General features: G+C 38.1%; 1 protein-coding gene across 3 annotated transcripts; it reads right to left on the reverse strand.

Moving 5' to 3' along the window:
* Positions 1 to 11,570: 11,570 nt before the first annotated feature.
* LOC116181483 lies at positions 11,571 to 22,008 on the reverse strand. Of its 3 annotated transcripts, none has more exons than XM_031501864.1 (3): positions 20,871 to 20,998; positions 13,688 to 13,802; positions 11,572 to 12,549 (listed from the first exon to the last, which is right to left on the reverse strand). In XM_031501864.1, exons 2-3 carry the CDS (start codon positions 13,691 to 13,693, stop codon positions 12,073 to 12,075), a joined length of 483 nt encoding a protein of 160 aa, XP_031357724.1. In that variant the 5' UTR covers positions 13,694 to 13,802; positions 20,871 to 20,998; the 3' UTR covers positions 11,572 to 12,072. The 3 variants fall into 3 exon arrangements, 2 of the variants coding, with proteins under 2 accessions (XP_031357723.1, XP_031357724.1); XR_004147263.1 differs by having other exon boundaries at positions 12,407 to 12,756; positions 20,871 to 22,008; XM_031501863.1 differs by lacking the exon at positions 20,871 to 20,998 and having other exon boundaries at positions 11,571 to 12,549; positions 13,688 to 14,890.
* Between the last annotated feature and the right edge of the window lie 2,264 nt (positions 22,009 to 24,272).

Consider the following 24,272-nt stretch of genomic DNA (forward strand, 5'->3'; position numbering starts at 1 on the left):
GGGATGATTTTATGGAAGGATTTACATCAACAAATTAATAATTAAAGAAATCTAACTCGCTATTTTGAATTTGTCATTACTGTAACGTGATTTATAAATTCGGGTTCGATTTATATCAATATTTATTAAACAAAACTAAAACACTATAAAAACTGTACAATTTATATCGACTATTTATATCACACACTTCGCAATTTATATTTCCGCGCTCGATGTTTCATACGTACTCGATCTCGTTCGGTAGTAAAACTGCTCGCGATGTTCGGCCCGCAACCATTTATACACGCAAGCAATGTAAGTCCAGAACACTCGCGTAATTATCGGATAAGTCTCGAATATTCCTACACAAACCCACTATCGCGCGCGTAGAAAATTCCAGAGCGCCAAAGGCGACGTCATGTCTGGAGCGTTTCCGTTACATTACTAATTCAGATTGAGTGGGAGGTGAGTTCTTTAATTGCAACTCTCGTTCGTATTTTGAGATTGAAGAATTCTCAAAGAGACCATCGTTGCAACAGTTTCGTGTTTCCTTTTGTTTTAAAAAAATTTCAAGTTGAAATTTCACGTTGCTATAGATTATAGAATCATCCAGTTAGGATCCATTGATTTGAAAAGTTAAAACGCTTTAAATGGGAAAATTGGAATTTAAGTTAGTTACGGGTTTGTTACCCAGAATGTTTTTCTGTAAAACCAGACGAGTGATAAACGGTCTTTCAGTATTAGTTCCCACGAAAAAAAAAACAAGTATAAATTGTGCACAACTCTTGTACAGATAGAGCGCATTTGTTTAAACCGAAATAGCTTTTGTTTTGACATCACCAATGGATATATTTCTTGCAGACGTCTCAATCGCCCTTTGGGAGTACACTCTTCCGACAATCCGTTCTTGAGGTATAAGGGAATATACCCGATCAGGATCACGATAAGAGGTCGAGGAGGAGGGGTATGGTTGGTAGAAATTAATGGGAGGGTCTCCCTTTTAGACAGCGAAATTTGATGACCGTCTGGCACACCTTCAAAGTATAGGCTACCTATTGCAAACAATTCCAAGACTCTAGGACAATTCCCCTAGAAGTAGTTCGAAACCTCAGAAGTGGGTCCGGATGGACGGACGGACAAAACGCAAACAATTTTATTTTTTTTATTCTTAAAAAATGCACTAACAATTAGTTAATCCGGACTGAATAATTGAATTCTAGGAATCGCTTGTATAAAATGATAATGATAAACTCGTACCGTCGTCTCCGAAAACGAAACTCGTTTTAACTTCGAATTATCAGTAAAATCTGTCGTAACCTTTTCCTGCATATATAACAGACACTAATAAAGGCTCCAATTCTTGCCCTTCCCATTTGTGAAGAAATTCTGTCATCCGACGGTCAAGAAATGACAGTTACTTTTCAGTCAATAGCTTACCTTAAGCTATATCCATTGTACAGAAGAAACCGAGTCCATTTTTGTGTCAAAAAATATCAACTGCATGAAACATTGTTTAAAAAGGGTGCTTAAATCATGCAGGGTTGGTAAATAAGTATAACTTTAGATTTAAAAATCGAAACGTGACGTTTCCATAAATTTCGTGGCCGTAACTTGTTAGACTCGCTTTATTACAGTAATATGCGTAGCAAACAGAGTAACTTAATATGGTCGTTCTAGTTTTAGATGCCCAATATGAATAAAATGCGCCCCCTTTCATGATAGTGGTGTTAATGAAGACAAGAAACGTTTAAATGGGCGATGTTTGTTTAGCGCAAGTCATAAATTATAAAGATAATTGTAGAACGTGACAGGGAAGCAATAAAATTTACGTTTTTAGCAATCAGACTTCTCAATCAAATGTTATAGACTAGAAACCAATTTCGAAAAAAAATTCAAAGGGCTGTAACTTTTGAACTAGTAGCCCAATCTTGGAACTGTTTGAAATTATGGATTCTACAGGCCACATTCTATAAGAAAATTTTTTTTCCGGGTCGATCTGAGACAATTTTTTTTTCGGGGCTCAAAAAAAGGCAGTGTATAACCTTCCTTTTTTACCAAAAATCGACTACACCAAAATTTCTCGGGAAAACACTTTTTCTTATTAATTTTGGTGCGTAGAATCCAAAACAATTCGTACTTTTTCGATCAGACTTCTCAATCAAAAGTTATAGACTAGAAACCAATTTCGAAAAAAAATTCAAAGGGCTGTAACTTTTGAACTAGTAGCCCAATCTTGGAACTGTTTGAAATTATGGATTCTACAGGCCACATTCTATAAGAAAATTTTTTTTCCGGGTCGATCTGAGACAATTTTCTCTTTGGGGCTCAAAAAAGGCAGTGTATAACCCTCCTTTTTTACCAAAAATCGACTACACCAAAATTTCTCGGGAAAACACATTTTCTTATTAATTTGTGTGCGTAGAATCCAAATCAATTCGTACTTTTTCGATCAGACCTCAATCAAAAGTTATCGACTAGAAACCAATTTCGAAAAAAAATTCAATGGGCTGTAACTTTTGAACTAGTAGCCCAATCTTGGAACTGTTTGAAATTGTGGATTCTACAGGCCACATTCTATAAGAAAATTTTTTTCCGGGTCGATCTGAGACAATTTTTTTTCGGGGCTCAAAAAAAGGCAGTGTATAACCTTCCTTTTTACCAAAAACCGACAACACCAAAATTTATCTGGAAAACGCTTTTTCTTATTAATTTAGGTGCGTAGAATCCAAATCAATTCGTACTTTTTCGATCAGACCTCTCAATCAGAAGTTATAGACTAGAAACCAATTTCGAAAAAAAATTCAAAGGGCCGTACTTTTGAACTAGTAGCCCAATCTTGGAACTGTTTGAAATTATGGATTCTACAGGCCACATTCTATAAGAAAATTTTTTTTCCGGGTCGATCTGAGACAACTTTTTTTTCGGGGGTCAAAAAAAGGCAATGTATAACCGTCCTTTTTTACCAAAAATCGACTACACCAAAATTTCTCGGGAAAACACTTTTTCTTATTAATTTGGGTGCGTAGAATCCAAATCAAATCGTACTTTTTCGATCAGGCAATCAAAAGTTATAGACTAGAAACCAATTTCGAAAAAAAAATTCAAAGGGCTGTAACTTTTGAACTAGTAGCCCAATCTTGGAACTGTTTGAAATTATGGATTCTACAGGCCACATTCTATAAAAAAATTTTTTTCCGGGTCGATCTGAGACAATTTTTTCTTCGGGGCTCAAAAAAAGGCAGTGTTTTACCTTCCTTTATTACCAAAAATCGACTCCACCAAAATTTCTCGGGAAAACACTTTTTTCTTATTAATTTGGGTGCGTAGAATCCAAATCAATTCGTACTTTTTCGATCAGACTTCTCAATCAAAGTAATAGACAAGAAACTAGTGATTTTAGATTACACGTTTTTTTTAAAGTGCGTAATATTACCAATTGTTTAGGTATGTTTTTTATGTATTTTATGTAATTTATGTAACTTACCATTTTAAAAAAAACCGTAATTTTACAGTAAAATTACCAGTAATTTATGTTTTTTATATAATTTACAAATATTTTTGTAAAATTACCTGTCATTTACGTTTTTTATGTTTTTTTTTCAATATTGTATAAACATTTTTGAATTTTGTGAGTGTTTGAAAATAAAAACACTTGTTAAATTATATATTTTGGTGTATTAAATAAAATACCCAAGCAGTAGGTATTTCGCCATCACGCGTCGTTTGGAGGAAGAAGCTCCAGATCGCGAATTAGAGGCTGTATCGTCTTCATTAAACCAAACTAAATTCAACGCTGAATCGTTTACGTTGGTAGTACCGTTGATGGTCTGTGGTAGTACCGATCAAAATGTATCAAATAGGTATTACATTTATGTAACTTACAAAAATTACGGTTTTTTAAATAAAAAACGTAAGTTACGTAAGTTTCATAAATAAAAGACATAAATTACATAAAAAAACGGGCGCCCGTGAAGCCAGCCCCTACACGATAGCCCCTACAAGCCCGTACACAACTACCATTTAGTACTAATTATGTACTTTATAAATATGTAGTTCATATTTCTGTACCTATTGTTGTTAGAAAAATATCGTGTAGGGGCCAGCGGAGCCGTCTTTCCAGCCCCTACATAGGAAAGAGACCGCCCATACTTAAAGTATTGGATGTACCTTTACCTACCAAGAGGGTAGGTTCCATAAATGCATTTTGTAAGTTGCTACCCCTTACCATTTCCTGGAGGGGCTGGAAGTGCCGATTTTCCAGCCCCTACATAGAAAAGAGACTGCCCATACTTAAAGTATTGGTTGTACCTTTACCTACCAAGAGGGTAGGTTCCATAAATGCATTTTGTAAGTTGCTACCCCTTACCATTTCCTGGAGGGGCTGGAAGTGCCGATTTTCCAGCCCCTACATAGAAAAGAGACTGCCCATACTTAAAGTATTGGTTGTACCTTTACCTACCAAGAGGGTAGGTTCCATAAATGCATTTTGTAAGTTGCTACCCCTTACCATTTACTGGAGGGGCTGGAAGTGCCGATTTTCCAGCCCCTACATAGAAAAGAGACTGCCCATACTTAAAGTATTGGTTGTACCTTTTCCTACCAAGAGGGTAGGTTCCATAAATGTATTTACTAGCAAAAATTAACTTCAAGTATAATTATTTTTCAACGTAACCACCATGAAGATTGAGGGGATTTGTCATGCCCATGGATAAGCTTTTCTATACTCTCTGCATAGAATGTTGTCGCCAGTGAGTTAAGGTGGCCAATAATGTCGTTTAGAAGATCTTTGCATTAGTCTCGAACCTCTGCTCTCCCAGCCACTTCTTCAGTTCAAAGAAGAGGTGGGAATCACTTGGCACTAAATTGGGGCTGTACGGCGAATGTTCAAAAAGTTTCCATATCAAAATGGATGAACTTTCTGGGTTACGTGAGCACTGTGAGGACGCACATTGCCATGGATCAAAAATACTCCAGAAGTAAGCATTCCTCTACTTTTGTTTTGGATGGCTCCTAGACTCATTTGTCGTTGAATTTCAACTGAACTATTCCCTTTTGCATGAACAAATCGATTCATACTACGCAATTCATATTTGGCGGGAGAGGCAATTGTACCGGCCATGTTTTATGCCAATAACTCGGCTCACATTGGCGTAATGGAGTTGGCTATGGGGGAGGTTAGAGTAGGATACATGTGCAGCCACCCTCCATCCATAACTATTTCCTACCACGTGTTCGTTTGTTTACGTGCACGATAGGAAGTTGAAAAAAAAACAGCCCTCGTAGTTTCAAATTTATATTACACTCCTTAAGGCCGATTTTACAAAACATCTATTCCCAGAATAACTTTATTGTAGGAATAATTGTCATGGGAACCTAATTCCAATTGGTTGAGACAACGGTAACCGTGGAGACTATTCCTAGATTAGCATTAGGTATAATACTGCGAATAACTGTAATTGTAAAACCGGCCCTTAATCATAAGCTGCTCCAACGTCACTTCGGCCTCCGTAGGCACTTAAATAGGTGGCGGTGGCGAAACTGATATAATTAAGAAGTCCATTGCGCATGCACTACAAATACAAACTGTAATGCTACCTCCACACTCTCGCCGAGGGTACGCGAGACTATGCGAGAGCGAGAGTGTAAGTAGCGCGCTCGTCTCGTCTCGCCCTTCCTTGGCTTTACTCGCATGCTCTCCATTTCTTGTCGGATTTTCTAATCAAAGAAAACGAGGCGCGAGGCGAGCGCATTGGTGTTATTCCGTATTAAAACGTATTGAGCCAGAGAAAACGACGAGAGCTATCGGCGAGAGTGTGGAGGTTCTCGCTGTACCTCGTCTCGCGAAATGTCTCGCCGAGACATTCGTCGAGAGCTCTCGGCGAGAGTGTGGAGGTAGCATAACGGTTTTAAGTTATTACAGCAATTATTATTCTAGTTTTCCGCTTTATTTCGAAAATCAATTTAAGGTAACCAGGGTTTCATAATAGATATAGGACGTTTTTGACAAGTCTTCTAATTAAAGAAAGTCACTAGAAGAACAATCTACAATTTTCCAATTAATCCCTAATTAAATATACATAAAACCAACAGAACAAAGAACTATTTAAATACGTAAGTGGATAGCTTTTTGAAAATTAGACTAGAAACATGCTTAATGATTATTTCAGAACTGTCCATGGGGATTCATTAATCATATTTACCTATCTTAGTATATTGAAGTTAATTAATTTAATTAAACCCAATGTAATATTTGTAAGTTCAAGTTAAAGTAAAAACCAAATTGTAAATTAAACCAATGGCAGGGTTTTAGTTTATTGGATAACATCTTGTCACCGTATCAGGATAGTTCTTACTTAAAAAGCTTGTAGAGTAACACTGAAAAGAAAATCCCAATTTAAATTACCGTTAATAATCCACAGAAGTCCATACGTATATTTGGTTCTTCTAAGCGAAGGATAAAATAGTTCTCCAGGGAATTGTGAGAGGTAGCAGCAAATAAAATATGTTCATGGGTCCTACAATAAATGTTTCGAGTATGAGCCGTCGCTTTCCTATGTGCAGGGCTGGAAAATCGGCACTTCCAGCCCCTCCAGGAAATGGTAAGGGGTAGCAACTTACAAAATGCATTTATGGAACCTACCCTCTTGGTAGGTAAAGGTACAACCAATACTTTAAGTATGGGCAGTCTCTTTTCTATGTGCAGGGCTGGAAAATCGGCACTTCCAGCCCCTCCAGGAAATGGTAAGGGGTAGCAACTTACAAAATGCATTTATGGAACCTACCCTCTTGGTAGGTAAAGGGACAACCAATACTTTAAGTATGGGCAGTCTCTTTTCTATGTAGGGGCTGGAAAATCGGCACTTCCAGCCCCTCCAGGAAATGGTAAGGGGTAGCAACTTACAAAATGCATTTATGGAACCTACCCTCTTGGTAGGTAAAGGTACAACCAATACTTTAAGTATGGGCAGTCTCTTTTCTATGTAGGGGCTGGAAAATCGGCACTTCCAGCCCCTCCAGGAAATGGTAAGGGGTAGCAACTTACAAAATGCATTTATGGAACCTACCCTCTTGGTAGGTAAAGGTACATCCAATACTTTAAGTATGGGCGGTCTCTTTCCTATGTAGGGGCTGGAAAGACGGCTCCGCTGGCCCCTACACGATATTTTTCTAACAACAATAGGTACAGAAATATGAACTACATATTTATAAAGTACATAATTAGTACTAAATGGTAGTTGTGTACGGGCTTGTAGGGGCTATCGTGTAGGGGCTGGCTTCACGGGCGCAAAAAAACGGTCTCTTGTAAGTTACGCGTAATATAACCGTTTTTTATGTAACTTACATATCGTTATTTTACAATCCACATCACTACTCCAAACACAATCTCAAGATGTCAATTGATACTGTTGATCTAAGAAAAAGTAGAGCCTTATTATACCAAAACCTCAAGATCGTCAGGTCAAAACCTAGGAATCTGCTTCAAGCTTGAGGATTCAAGGTTTAAAGAATTTTATTCCAAAAAATACACGACCTCGCGATGTTAATACCTAAAGAACTAGAGATATTGAGGGCTCAGAATTTCAAAACTACAAGAGTTCAAAGTTTCAGGCTCTTCTCTTCAAACTTTATGTTTTGGGATTACTTTATAACCCTAGGGGATGGAAACTTCCAAAACTGTGGACATACGGGTTTCTTAATTTAAAAATTTTAAGTGTTCCTCAAAGACTTGGGAAATATTTAGGGCTCTTGGAATACTTTTGAAGCTCTAAAAGACACAAATGCCCTAAGAAGTTGGACTTTCCAAGAGAGGAGTGAATTTCAGGAACTCAAATAGCATTTTGCAGAATTTTTGCAGGGCATCGACGCTCTCGGATGCTGCTTTTGAGACTTAAAGATCCGTACCAAGTACCAAAATAAATCTCTTTAAACTTGCTCAGTGTTTTAATGACTGTCAAGCTCTCGGAGGCTTCAGAAACCAGTTAAAGATTCTCAAGCTAGAAATCTTTTTGGAAACCTATGAACCCAATTCAAAACTTCACAATGATATTTATAAACTCTGGGAGACCTTTGCAAGCTATTAGAAACTGTTATGCGTCTTACGAACTTATAGGGCAATAATTCTCAGGACTTTAGAGACTGTTAGAGGCTTTACTACTCTTAAGGATTCATGAAGTCTTTTGAAGATTAATGAAATTCTTTGGGTATTTGAACGCTGAATCTTAAATGATGATCAAGGTTTTAAGAAACAGACCTTCCAAAGCTTTGTAAATGATTTAGAGCCTTCATTTTAAAGAGCATAGACTTAAAGAAGGTTCATAAGCGTTTTTGGGTGCAATTTTAGTGCCTTAGAGCATTTTCGATTGTTAACTTTTAAGAACGTTTCACCGATTTTATGAGTATATCTCTCAAAGATTGCTTTAGCTTTTAAGGATTTTTAGGATCCTTCAAGAGTATTATATTTTCAAGTGTTTCTGAAAGCAGATCTCCTATATCAAGCTTCAAATATAGAACTGCTAACCTCAAAGACGTAGGTACCATTCCTGACCCAGAACTCTGGATCTCACACCCCTAAAACCAAACTGAAAACCTTAAACCTTGGCTCCAAACAAAATTTGAAGATTCCTATTGAGACTGCTGATCTACAATAAAAGTAGGACCTTATTATACCAAGCTATTGAAAACATCAGCCGAAAACCCTGGAAAAATCAACGAGGAAGGATGGGAGTGGAAAAAAGGCTGACTACACCACTGGATGCCTCACTGCGAAAGTTGGCACATTTCTCAATCCCAAAAGGATCATCTGGGTCGAGGAAACGTGGGACTTACTGGTGAAACTCCGAGATAGCGGCTCTTAGGGACAAATGAGTGGAAAGTAGAACACCTAAACGCCAGGGAAGAGGAAGAATTAGGGACCAGCCGCAAACAACTGAGGAGGGCGATCGAAAAAATGTTGACGAAAGCGGTGTGACCAGATCAAGAAGGAGCCGTGGGGGAAATCATATACCTATGTAAGATAGCAGTCGGGAAGATTTGCGAGCGATCGGGCTAGACGCGGAAGTCCAGGAACAGGTGCAGGCACTGTTCCCTCTGAGAGAAAGGATTGATCGGCAGATGGTCAAGGCAACCAAAGGAAGATCAAAGAAGAAGAAATCACGGAGGCAGCCAAAAAAATGCCCGAGAAGATAGCTCCAGGGCCGGAAGGACTCCCTCGTGGCACTGGTGGCAAGAAGATCCCCCGAGATAGTTTCTGTCGCGTTCGAGGCAGCTATGAGGGAAGGGAAATGCCCAAAAACGTGGAAAACTGCGGAGAATAAGTAAAAATTTAGGTTGATCGCCCTACTATAAGCCATCTTGGCAAGCTATTCGAGAGGGTAGTTGCGGCGCGATTGCAGTATATATGGAAGGTCTACCCAAATCACTACGGTGAAAGGAAGGGGGGCCAAAGATGCACTCAAAAATCTGGTTGGGACGGCTAGAAAGGCTAAGGCAGGTACGTGGCCGACCAGGGAGTTGGTTTTAGTGGGATCTCTGGACGTCTAAAACGCGTTTAACAGTCTGCCTATGGATGTGATAATAGACGCCCTAGAAAGGACGGGAGCGCGGAGAATTAGGAAAATTAATGTAAGACTATCGTCTGGAAATAGTCATGGAATGGAGGCGTCCCTCAGGGATCAGCATTAGGGCTACTGCTATGGAATGGCGTACGATGAAGTAGTAGACATAACGGCACCGAGGGAGGTGAGATTGGTTGCTTTTGCAGATGACCTCACAGTGATAGCTACGGATAGTGAACTGGAGGTGGTGAAACGCCATCTGAAAGCCACCATAGAAGCCATAGACAGGTCACTGGGGGAGAAGAGGTTGAAATTGGTGAGGGCAAATCGAAGGCGGCGGCCATAATAGGCGTGCGAAAACTTCCCCTGATAGTGGTGAAGACGAGGGGGGGGGGCGACTTCGCAGTTAAACTGCGCTTCAAAGACGTCGATCCGCACCCCCTCCTCTCCTCCAACTTACCCGAAAATTGCATTTCTCTTTTCTTATTCGGAACGATGAGGGTTAGAACGATGTCGTCTTTTACGGCGGACTCCTGTATCGAACGGTCGCGTTCTACGGTCGATGGGAATGTGCGCGAGGCGAGGCGGCGTAGCGGCCGAATCCGAGCGATGTTTCTTTGTGTTTGCATATACGAAAAAAAAAAAAATCCCGAGTGCAAACGAGACGGATTTGACGGCCCCAAATGACGTAAAATATCAAAATCCGGTGTGTGCACGTACGGACACAAAGATTTGATTCGAAATTTTTGAAAAAGTTACCGCACAGGTCATATTCCCGAGTAGTAAAAGTGCTCAAATCAAAAATTCAAAAACGTCGCCGAATCTCTCTACCGTCACATCGTATGTCGCAATTTACCTCAAACAACACGTTACCGAAGGTTTTGTCGAAGTACGAAGCCTACTTCGAAAGTCATACGACAAAATCTTCATACCCTTCCTTCGAAAAAATCGAAAAAAAGATTGTAAAAAATCGTCTTATACATTTGGGCACGAGGATTGCAAAATGAAGTAAAATTCTTATAAAAGATTTACGGTTTCGGCGGTAGAGGGCGAGTTTCGTTTTTCATATTTTGTAGACCATTACAAAAAAATTAATAAATTCGCCAATATTCGAGGTATTTGAACTGCAATTTCCCGGAAAATTTTGACGAAAAATTAATTATTTCTGTTTTTTGCTAAAATCGACTTTAAACTACGAGATTAAGTGAGTGTAAACGTTAGACGAAAATTTGAGGTCCTTAAGTGACTTTTTTGGGCACTCAAAAATCGCATAAATTTTTAAATTGACCATAGGTTAGGGTAGGTTAGATCGACGTTGGTAATTATTAAGGGGGAAGTGGTTTGGTGGGCGGCATGGCCCAAACTACCTCCGTCATAAAAACAGGCGGAGGTGTGCATAGGCATTTCACCTTCCCCATGATACCATTTAAAAAAAGCTTCAAGCTTTAGGATTCACAGTTCAAAGGATTTTATTCTCGAACCGACGACCTCAGGATATAAAGGATCTCGAGATCCTCAGTGCGGTTTTTACCCTTTAAGTTCGGCAATTGAAACTGAAACTTCCAAAACTTATTATCTTAGGGCGTGGAAATCTTGGGAACTTGAGGATTTCAACACGTAGGGATCTATAGAGCTCTGAATTTTCATGCTCCAAACTTTTACTCTCGACTTACAACGTCCAATCATTTCGAGACCTCCTAGAACCCTCCAGCATCCACTACCTTTAAAGACCTTTAAAAACCAATTGCCTACTGAAGGCTTCAAAACCCTCTTGGAGACTCTTAGGATCTCAGAAGGCGTTGCTCTTAAAGTAACTTAAAGCTGGTGAAGACCAAAAAGCCTTATGCGTCCAGTGACAGGTGACATTCAAAATTAAAATGTGAAAACTCGAAAGTGGTAAAGGAAAGCTGTTAATGTTATTGGAGGTTAGAAATGCTTCAAACAGTTTGCAAAAATAAAGACACATTTGTAATAATATTTAATGAAGAACACATAATCTTCACATGTAAAATAATCTCAACTATACATTATCTAAATATATTCCAAAAAACAAACGTCGTTAATAATTATTAATTCGTCTTCGTCACAAACATTAAATAGTCGCATTTTCATATCATAAAGAAACGATTAATAATAATAGTAATAATAATGATAGTATTTTGAGTAACATTACATAAAAAGTCCTTTTCCTCTTTACATTTAAAGCACGTAATGAATTTAAAGTACATTTGATTTTTTCTTATTGTAACATCACATTCAATTATAAATTATTTAATTAATAATATTCTAATAGATTTACTATCGTTCATCTTTTATAATGTATAATCTATAAGCTAGACGCTAATATTTGGTATAAAACAGCGGCGGGGGTGGCTTGAGCGCTACAAAAAAAGGGGTCACGTTCGAGACCCCCACCGCTGATTATTAATAAATTGGTTAAGTACTTAAAGTTTCGGCCGATTAAGACGTCAAAATAACAGTAATATATACACATCTGTATTTTAAGAAGGGGGTAGGGGAACGTAAACTGAGTGAGTATTTACAGTTCGGCACGTTCTAAGGTGCTAGGCTGGAAGTACAGGTCGGTACTACGTGAATTTCTATTGGCAACTTTTGGATTAGTCGGAAAAATGTGATTATAGTACTGTTCGTGCTCGCCAACCTGTAAGGGTTTCGGTCTCGGTTTATTTTTACAATACTTTTTACTGTTCTGCAAAGACGATCGGCGATCGTATCTACTATCAGTCGGCAGCGACGACCTGTAAGTTCTGGCCGCCATTGTGCTAAAATCTGGCACGTTGTTCCCCCCGTCATCAATATCGGTCGGTTTTCGAATTGAATGATATTTGTGATAGCTATGATATTTTCCGTCACCATGTCGAAAGTGTTCGATATCGTCAGATTCGAAGTAGTTTTTTGGTACCGTTTGGGACCTCGAGTTTAGGCCCGAGTAGATACCGTCCTCCCTCGGATGATCTTCTAAACTACTTCTACCTTTGAATGTGTGTGTTGTAGGCTATATTTACAGCATTATGTTAGACCGTGTTAGTTTTTTGTTCAAATTAATGCGGAAATTTACAAGACGCGTCTGCCGTTGTAAGTTCCCGCATTTCTACAATAATAAAATGAGCGAAATGGGTTAATGACGATCTTCGACGACGACAGCCACACCACAGGATTAGAATCAAGTGAGGTGGTTTGAAAATGTGCTCAGGACGGGAGTCTGTGTAGAAATACTAGTGTCAGTGATATGTACAGTGTGTTCAAAATAAAGCAGATGGTCATCGAGACAGACGATCTGCTCTACTTTACGTGTTTCACCCAAACGATCTTTGGGTTAATCTACTCTACATCAGGCAGGTGTTAGGTGCTCAGTGCTCATTGCAAAGAAGTGCGAAAGGTGCGTTAGTGTGATGATGATTACACAAACTTGATACCACAACTCTTAAGATTAAGTCTGTTAGTAATTCAGTTGGAATCAACTAAATGAAAAAATAGAGATTGGTCTTTACATGCAATCGGTAGTTTACATACTACTTTATTGTCAAAAGTTAGTAAGGGGCGGCTAGGGTGAAGTAAGCACCACATTTCCGAACGTTGGAGATGCCGGGAGGTAACACAAAAAGTGCGCACACTAAAACAATTTTCCACTAAAACCAATAGCCACGCAGGTCTCCGCGTAGCTGTTAGCCATAAATCTAAATTATTCAAAGCGAAAAAGAAAACACACAGAAATGTAAAGCTTTCAGTGCAGAAATTTGTGGTCAAACATCTTTCAAATGGCAGTGATATACGTGAAAGCTGTTTTGAAAATAAATAAAAAACAACATCGCCGCCACCACGCCGATTAAATTCAATTTTCTTCGCTCCATTTTCCTGCAAATGCAATAATTTGCGAAGTGCTTTTGAGGGTGAAATTTGAACGTTGGTGGCGACAACTTCAAATAAATTGAAACACAAGACGGACGCGCGCATAAGTTTCGATTAAGTCTATAAGTTTCGATTTATAATAGAAAATTACAATTGTCATTGGGATAATTTCAAAACAGTTAACACTCATATTCGATAACCGTGGCGGGTCGTCCGCGCTCCGGCCTGAAGGTGCAGTGCTACACTCTAGTTGGGGGTTGCAGCACCATGGCGGCGAGACGTACCTTCATCGCTTCCGGACTGTTATGGCCCCGTCCGCCCCTAGGCGTTGTCGTGTATATCGCATCCGCCGGTATGCCGCCGGGACCGGTCGAATTCTTTTCGATGTCGAGCTTCTCACTAAAAAAACAAAAGGCGATTAGCCAATCAACGGTACAAGTCGAAGAGAAATTATCGATCATCGTTCGCCCCGTACAAGTTGGTCCCATCGAGATAGCTCGACGATCTTCTTTGTCGCGTGTGTTTATAAACCCAGTAAACTCTGAGTTTTTTCGACCAGCCGAGTGGTTATTTGCATAATAAAAATCTTAAAAGTGTTTTTGAAAACAGAGTAACTACATTTTGTTTTAAAATTTACCTGTTGTGGCCTTAAATTCTGCAGCATTTTGTTCTTTTGTATGGCATTGACACAGCAGTATAAAATCAGAAGCTAGTTGCTCAAAAGAGTAGACAAACTTTGTGGATTTAACCCACAGTATCTATAGAATCAATAGTCAGCAAAATCGTCAGAATTCAGGCCTACAAACCTATATACGATTTGCAGGACCTTCAAAATTAAAAGAATGCAAGAATGCACAGGGTCAACAGAATCAACAGCCTCTACCTAACGTACAGAACCTACAGAAACTACAGTGTTTACAGAATACTTAAATAATTTTACAAAAAATACAGAATCCTTAGAAGTTTTCAGAATCCACAGGGTTTCAAGGTTCGACAAGATTTTTGAGACCCTGTGGAAACCTACAATTTGATTTGCAGCGCCTGGAGGAACCATCAGAATCAGAAGAATGAAGAAATTCACGAAGCAACAAATAAATGTACGGAGGACTTTTGAGTTCACATGCTCTAAAGAATCGGCGAGATTTATAAACTTTGTAAAATTTGCGGGAGCTTTACAGAATCATTTTACAGCATCCGCAAAATGCAGGGTCCACTGGATCTAGGGTTACTACAAGATTTGTAGAGTTTGCGAAAACTTTGAAACGCAGCAATGTGCAGAGCCAACAGAACTAACAGCATCCACTGAGCTCTTCAGAATCGACTAAAACCACAAAATTTACAAAGCTACAGAATCTTCAGAAAACCTCAGAATCCACAACATTTGGTAACTCTTCAAATTCAGCTACAATTTCAACTTCAACCAAAATCTACATGATCTGTAGGATCTACAGGATCTACTGGAACTTCTACACCATTTGCAGCGTCTGCAAGAGCCTTCAAAACCAGAACGTAAAGAGTAGAAAATGTACAAAAAGTACGAAACGTGTAGAAGTCTTTAAAATCTACAAACCTTACAGAATCGACAGGATTTATAAACTTTGTAGTTTCTGCAGAACTTACCATTATCTCAGAATCAACAGAATTACCATAATCTACAGGACTATCAGATCTGCAGGTTCTACAGGATTATCTGAAGAAGCTAGAATCTCTACAAAATCAACAGAATATGCAGAATCTGGAATCCAAAAGGCCCACAACTTCTATACACGATCTGTAGCGACTGCAAGAACCTTCAGAAGTAGAAGAATGCAAGGGTCAACAGAACCAACAGCACCTACTAGACGTACAGAATCTACAGAACCTAGGTTGTTTGCAGAATCTACTGAATCTACAAAATTTACAATAGTGCAGAATTGTTATGTCCACGGGATTTCAAGAATCGACAACACTTTTAAATCCTGCAGATTCTGCAAAACCTACACAGGATTTACAGAATGCACATATTCTGCATTTACACGATTTGCGAATCTACAGAATCTACGGAATCAACGGAATCTACAGAATCTACGGAATCTACAGTATCTACGAAACCTACGGAATCTGGGGAATCTACGGAATTACGGAATTCACGCAGTCTACGGTGTGAGTCTACGGAGTCTACGAAGTCTACGGCGGAGTCTACGGAACCTAAAAATCTACAGAATCTACAGAATCTACAGAATCTACAGAATCTACAGAATCTGCAGAATCTACAAAACCTACAGAATCTACAGAATCTACAGAATCTACAGAATCTACAGAATCTAGAGAATCTACAGAATCTACAGGATCTACAGAATCTACAGAATCTACAGAATCTACAGAATCTACAGAATCTGCAGAATCTGCAGAATCTGCAGAATCTGCAGAATCTACAGAATCTACAGAATCTACAGAATCTACAGAATCTACAGAATCTACAGAATCTACAGAATCTACGGAATCTACAGAATCTACAGAATCTACAAAATTTACAATAGTGCAGAATTGTTATGTCCACGGGATTTCAAGAATCGACAACACTTTTAAACCCTGCAGATTGTGCAGAACCTACACAGGATTTACAGAATGCACATATTCTACATTTACACGATTTGCGAATCTACAGAATCTACGGAGTCTACGGAATCAACGGAATCTACAGAATCTACGGAATCTGGGGAATCTACGGAATTACGGGATTTACGCAGTCTACGGTGTGAGTCTACGAAGTCTACGGCGGAGTCTACGGAACCTAAAAAATCTACAGAATCTACAGAATCTACAGAATCTGCAGAATCTGCAGAATCTACAGAATCTGCAGAATCTACAGAATCTGCAGAATCTACAGAATCTGCAGAATCTACAGAATCTGCAGAATCTACAGAATCTGCAGAATCTACAGAATCTGCAGAATCTACAGAATCTCCAGAATCTACCGAATCTACAGAATCTCCAGAATCTACCGAATCTACAGAATCTCCAGAATCTACAGGATCTACAGAATCTACAGAATATATAGAATCTACAGAATTTACAGAATCTACAGAATCTACAGAATCTACAGAATCTACAGAATCTGCAGAATCTACAGAATCTGCAGAATCTACAGAATCTGCAGAATCTGCAGAATCTACAAAACCTACAGAATCTACCGAATCTTCAGAATCTACAGAATATACAGAATCTACAGAATCTACAGAATCCACAAAACCTACAGAATCTACAGAATCTACCAAATCTACAGAATCTAGAGAATCTACAGAACCTACAGAATCTACAGAATCTGCAGAATCTGCAGAATCTACAGAATCTCCAGAATCTACCGAATCTACAGAATCTACCGAATCTACAGAATCTCCAGAATCTACAGGATCTACAGAATCTACAGAATATATAGAATCTACAGAATTTACAGAATCTACAGAATCTACAGAATCTGCAGAATCTACAGAATCTACCGAATCTGCAGAATCTACAGAATCTCCAGAATCTACCGAATCTACAGAATCTCCAGAATCTACAGGATCTACAGAATCTACAGAATATATAGAATCTACAGAATTTACAGAATCTACAGAATCTACAGAATCTACAGAATCTGCAGAATCTACAGAATCTACCGAATATACAGAATCTACAGAATCTACAAAATCTGCAGAATCTACAGAATCTACAGAATCTACAGAATGTACAGAATGTACAGAATGTACAGAATGTACAGAATGTACAGAATCTACAGAATCTACAGAATCTACAGAATCTACAGAATATACAGAATCTACAGAATCTACAGAATCTACAGAATCTACAGAATCTACAGAATCTACAGAATCTACAGAATTTGCAGAATCTGCAGAATCTACAGAATCTGCAAAATCTGCAGAATCTACAGAATCTACAAAATCTACAGAATCTACAGAATCTACAGAATCTACAGAATCTACAAAATCTACAGAATATACAGAATTTACAGAATCTACAGTATCTTCAGAACCTACAGTATCTACAGCACCTGCAAAATGTACAAAATCTACAGAATTTAAGGCCTTTACAAAATCGATTGAAACAAAATTTCCAAAAGTACAGAATTTTCAACTTCTATACGACTTGCAGCGTCTCCAATAGCTTTCAAAACCAAGAATGCAGGAATGCACAGGGTCAACAGTCAACATGGTTTGCGGATGAATGGCTTCCACAAAATGTGTAGCGTTTGCGAGAGGTTTGAGAACCAGGAAATCGTACGAATGTACAATCACTTAAAGGACCAACAGAATTGACTAAACTTGCAAAATCTATGTGGCTTATAGAATCAACATTAAAAGAAGATGTACGACATTACAAACTCTTCACAATCCACAAAATTTGTAAACTCTTCAAGACCAAACCCTACAGAATCAAGAGAATCTACATGAACTATTGAATTTGCAACTTCTACACGATTTGCAGCGCTTGAAAGATCTACAAAATATACAAAAACACAAAATATTTAGAAATCCACAAATCTTATAATCAGCAGAATCAACAGAAGTCACAGAATTGACAGATTTGGTAGAATCGACGGAATTCACTCAATCAACGGACACAACGCAATCAACGGAATCAAAGGAATCAACGGAACCAACGGCATCAACTGAATCAACTGAATCAACGGAATCAACGGAATCAACGGAATCAACAGAATCAACAGAAGTCACAGAATTGAGAGATTAGGTAGAATCGACGGAATCCACGCAATCAACGGACACAACGGAATCATCGGAATCTACGAAACCTACGGAATCTACAGAATGTACTGAATCAACGGAATCAATGGAATCAAAGGAGTCAACGGAATCATCTGAATAAACATAATCAACAGAATCAACGGAATCAACGGAAAAAAAGGAAACGACGATTAACTGTATCAACGAGATAGACGGAATCTACAAAATCGACAGAATCGACAGAATTGAGAGTATCTATAGTACCGAGAGTATATCAGAATCAACAGAATCAACAGGATAGACAAATTCGGCCGAAACTCCAGAAACGGCATAAACGACAGATTCGACAGAAGCGATAGAAACGACTGAAACCACAGAATCAACAAAATCCACTACCGGACTTCTAGATGTATAACTTCTACTTGTATCTGTTGAAGCTACAGAACGTACCTACTGAATCTACAAAATTAACTAAGTTTTTAGAAGCCTTCAGGATTCACAGAGTCTAAAGAATTGATAAGATTTGCAGAGTGTGTAGAATCTGCGGAAGTTACACTCTCTACAAAATCAACAGGATCTCCAGAATATTCCGAATCTGCATGGTATATTAGATATATGCCATCTGTAAGGTTTGTAGCGTTTGGTTTCAACTTTCAGAACCAGGCAGCCATAGAGTTTATAGGTTACAGAATCTTTTGAATCTGCAAAGTGTACAAAAGGTACAAATCAAAAGAATTTACAAACTGTACGGTATCTGCATATTTCACAGTTGCTACAGAATCAACAGAATCGTCAGAATCTACAGGTACCTTTGGATCTTAAGCTTTTAGCGTCTGCAAGCACTTCAAAATCTGGGGAATGGAACAATGCGTATAGTCAACAGAAGAAACAGTATCTACAAAGCTTATGAAATCCACTAAACCTACAAAATGCACATTTTCAGAAGTCTTCAGGGTTAACAGAGTCTAAAGAATTGACGGGTCTTGCACACTGTGTACAATCTGCAGAAGCTGGAAACTCTACAGAATCAACAATATCTTCAGAATCTGCAGAGAATCAACAGGATTTGCAAATTCAGCGGAATCTACACAACCCATTGAATCAATAGAATCCAAAAGAATCTACAATTCATTACATTTGCAGTCTACAACTTCTACACGACCTAATGCCGGAACTTATCTCGACCCTCGACTATAGGCTAAAACCGAGGTTAAAACTTAATATTTAAGAGCAAAAGCCTAAAACTAAGTGCGGTCTGCAGCCTAAATTGAGAATTCTGAGAACCACCTTGCAGCTTAAAAGTCTATATCCCAAAGACGGGATTTTTGTACTGGAAGATTGAACCAGTCAATTAACAGTAAGAAACTGAAGGTCTTAAAACGCGACATCTAAAACTTGAGGACTTTAGTCAGCAGCCTAAAACGTGAAAACCCATTTACGTGACGGGTGAGAGGGTTTTCAAAAACAGAAAGGAAACCTTTAAGAAGGGCTGCCTTTCTACATTCATATAACTTAAGTAACGAGTAAGCTTCAGCTTCTCAGAGACGCAGCTATCGAGTATACCATTTAATTGAGCAAGCTATGCGGAATATACATTAGAGACTACTAGTGAATTGAAACTAAGCGCATATTTTCTTATTGTTCTTGAAAATTTAAATAATGTGCCAATGCATACGAGTGGTTATGTCAACTAAGACAATTAACCGCATCGCTCCACCGTACAAGTTGGCGGCATCGACAATGAAGCATCTTCAGCATCGCCCACCCATACGAGTTGGTCGCATCAGCCGCATTTTAAACGGTAAATGCCAGGAATCTAATATAGATAAAGAAACAGAAATTCTTTCAAGCGACATAAGCGGTTCTTTTGTTCGCTTACGAAAATATACGCGATAAGAGAGCACTACCAATATAAACATGCCGCAAGCAATTTCTCGTTATTTCGCGTAAATATTCAAAGACAAAAGCTTGCGGTCGTCCGCGCGAGTAGGAAGGAAAAAAAATAGAGTCGAATCGATATGCGGGTAAGAGTATAAATTAGATATTCGGCAATTCACGAGGAGAATGACGTAAAAACGGAATAGAGACAAACGTTTTAACAGATTGGATCGTAAAATCGGATATTGTAGTTAACCGGTTCGCAGTACACCACGTCCCATCGCCCTCTTAATGTCGCTACTTTTAAAATTGGCCAAATAAATTTGGGAAGTACGTGCGTATTACCATATACATTACCATTTATGGAATTTAAAGAAGGGAAATTATTGTTAAAAGCTTTTAGTGTGATAACCATCTTAATATTTTATCGTTTGGGAGATACATTCGAAATTTTCGTCAGGGACCTGGATCCCTTACATCGTCGGAGGTAACGTGCCTTGACAATTACGGCAGATAGACTAACACAATTATGGTGCCCCGTACGTAATCAAAAACAGAAACTTTGTAACGGCCGCAATCCTGATCGGAACAAGAAAGAAGTGCTTGCGTGCTGCAATGTGATAGCATTTCCCTTTCCTTTCTTACGTCAAAGTCGTTTTTTCGTTGATAAAGAAAGTTTTAATAGTTGCAGTAGAAACGATAAAGATACAAATTATACTGCACACATCCGCAAAAGGATGGTCTATCAGATAAGGTGGCTCGCATGATAAACGGGCATAAATATCGGCAGCTGCAGGAACTAATTATTAGTAAATCATTGCAGTATCAGCTAGTAATTACGGGCGATCGATTCTTTCCAACTTACCTATCTAAATCTGTCGGTTTGAAGTCGCCTTTGCCTGAAACACGAAAAAAATTACATTAAAATGGAACCGGAGAGAGAATTTTAAAAGTTAAAAATTTAAGCTCCTCAAAGTTGGCCATCGTGATTTAATTAATTGAGCGCGAATGCAATTTCGCCTCTCGCTTAAATCTCTACGGAGCAGATATGCAAAATGGACGAGTGTGGTATTTTAACATATACATTTTTATTCGCTGACGCTCGGGTAATTCCTTATCTGTAATGCTTTGTCAAAACGCGAGAAAAAAATACTCTATTAAGTTTATCAATAAAGATTGCAGTCAATTACATATCATAACTTGTTATACTGAAGGGTTTTAAGGTGCTTTATTTGTCCTTTAACGTATTTTAGATCCGTAAATGTTTTCCCTTGATTTGATTTCAATAATCCAGTAACCTGATTTCCGTTCTTAGACTTCAGTCCCAAATTTACGTTTTTCTTTATTATGTTTGCTGTTCTCCATCACCGTCGCGCTGCCGACCAAGATTTTCACAGTATTTCCAAGATAGAAAACAAATTTCCGCGGTGGGAAAAAATTTGATTCTGTAGCCGGTCCGTGCAGAGTACAGCTGTAGGGTGTACTATTTGCATTTTGATAAATAGTACTACCAAAGCGCATTTACAACTCCTGCTGCACAAATATTCTAGGTATTAATGGACAATATTGTCCTACCATCGTGCTACCATTTCTTTTTGATGCCCTCGTTATGTATTCTGAACTATCGTCGAAGTGCCTTCATTTCATTATAGACTATTCAAGATTCCACTTTTCAGCATTTGGAAAGCACTTAAGTAGACGATTATTAGTCTTTAATAGTGATCAAGGTTCCTTCAGTATTTAAAGCTTTTAAGAAACTATTGTGCCTTAACAGTATTTTATATCCCTAAATGTTTTCTCTACATGAGTTTGAAATGGCCTCCATAGCTTTTTACCTCCTTTAATAGACCTTCTACTGACTATTTTTTGAAGATTCTCTGAAAATCCAATAAAATATTTAAGAGCCTTTAGGAGTCATAAATAAATAAATGCCTATTCTGGTATTTACGCTCTCGCTCCGCCCCCAAGCGTATTATTTATGACCTTTAGTGTCTAATAGCCTTTAGTCGTTTTTTTAAATATGAGCATCTCAGTTCTTTTATCAATCTATAAGAATCGCATACAACTTCAAATGCTATCCAAAAGCAGTCGAAGGCCTCATAGAGCCTTTTGCACTATTTCAGTGTTATTGAAAGATTTTTGGGATTCTGAAAAACATTTAAGTTTTGATGTGGTTCCGAAAGCCTTTAAAAGCCTTCAGAGTTTTTTAAAACTGTAGGTGCCTGTTGTTTTTGAAGCTTTTAATTTCTTTTAGATTCCTCAAGAGCCTCTCTCCGCAATATTCATATACAAAAACCTTGTCTGTCGTAACTTCAAGGCCAAATTTGTTTCCTAGGACCAACACACAGCATAGAGTTTCGATCTGCAACAGACAAATTTCTAGTCGGTCGGTCAACTTTTTTTATATTTTATTTTATATTATTTTATTTTATTTGATTTTATTTTATTTTATTTTATTTTATTTTATTTTATTTTATTTTATTTTATTTTATTTTATTTTATTTTATTTTATTTTATTTTATTTTATTTTTATTTTGGTCCCGCACGTCCTAGCATTTAATGCTAATTTCCGTTAAGTTAGTAGCGTCATGATAGATTTTTCTTGACTTTAAGATTCCATTTTTAAATGTCCATGAACCTAGCAGAGCAAGGTCAGCAGAACACAATCAAACATATTGCATAATTAGGTGTTAATTAGGTGCTAATTAAGTGTCCTATCCCCGAACTAAATGCTCATTTTTTTTTTAATCGTTACATGTTCTGCCAGGGGCATATGAACTCATCCGAGCACTACCTCCAAAAAAAAAAAAAATGAAAAGTGAACTAACTATAATTAGGTGCTAATTAAGTGCCCTATCCCCGAATTAAATGCTCCTCTTTTTAAAAATTATTACATGTTCTGCCAGGTTCATAATTAAAAAAAAAGGAGCATTTAATTCGGGAATAGGACACTTAATTAGCACCTAATTAGCACCTAATTATAGTTAGTTCACTTTTTTAATTTTCTTGTGTTTTTAAGGTAGTGCTCTGCTGAGTTCATAAGAACCTGGCAGAACATGTCATAATTTAAAAAAAAGGAGCATTTAATTCGAGAATGGGGCACTTAATTATCACATACTTAGCACCTAATTATAGTTAGTTCACTTTTCCTTTTTTTGGGTTTTTAAAGTAGTGCTCTGCCGAGTTCATATCAACCTGGCAGAACATGTCATAATTTAGAAAAAAAGGAGCATTTAATTCGGGAATAGGGCACTTAATTAGCACCTACTTAGCACCAAATTATAGTTAGTTCACTTTTCATTTTCTTGGTTTTTTGAGGTAGTGCTCTGCTAAGTCTATATGAACCTGGCAGAACATTTATAAATTAAAAAAAAAGGAGCTTTTAATTCATGGATGGGGCACTTAATTAGCACCTAATTATAGTTAGTTCACTTTTCATTTTCTTGGGATTTTAAGGTGGTGCTCTGCTGAGTTCTAATGAACCTGGCAGAACATGTAATAATTTAAAAAAAGGAGCATTTAATAGGATAGGATACTTAATTAGCACCTAATTAGCACCTAATTAGCACCTAATTATAGTTAGTTCACTTTTCATTTTCTTGGTTTTTTGAGGTAGTGCTCTGCTGAGTCCATATGAACCTGGCAGAACATGTAATAATTTAAAAAAGAGGAGCATTTAATTCGGGAATAGGGCACTTAATTAGCACCTAATTAGCACCTTATTATGCAATGTGTTTGATTGTGTTCTGCTGACCTTGCTCTGCTAGGTTAGTGGACATCATTTTTGAGTGAAGGTATCACGCCTCCTCCAGTTCCCAATTTCCGCCCTAATTTCTCTTTATTCAGCTTCTCGTTCCCAATACACCTCAAGCTCTACCTGTAAATGCTAAATTTCCAGTTTTAAAGAACCAGGAATGCGAATCAAACAAAATCTCCATGATGTCGGGTGGTCTGTAGTCTGTCGGCATGTAGGTCTGTCGGTCTATCGGTATGTAGTCTCATTTCCGGCTAGACGGCTGAACCGGTTGCAACCAAATTTGGTACTTACGTATATTCGTAGACATAAAAGGAAGATCTGAAAAGCTTTTGGGCAGTTGTGCAGGGTGATATCTGTACGCACAGCACCTTTTTCAACATCCACTTTTTTCCATTTTTTCTTCTATCCTTTTTAGTATCTTCCCATCCACGGTTAATCTCTTCCGCCCTCTTCCAGCACCTCACTCCTGTCCTTTCTATGTAGCTTCTGGCAATTCCATGGCATGCGTTC

This window comes from Photinus pyralis, unplaced genomic scaffold, assembly GCF_008802855.1.
Source record: "Photinus pyralis isolate 1611_PpyrPB1 unplaced genomic scaffold, Ppyr1.3 Ppyr1.4_LG9, whole genome shotgun sequence".
Lineage (NCBI taxonomy): Eukaryota > Metazoa > Arthropoda > Insecta > Coleoptera > Lampyridae > Photinus > Photinus pyralis.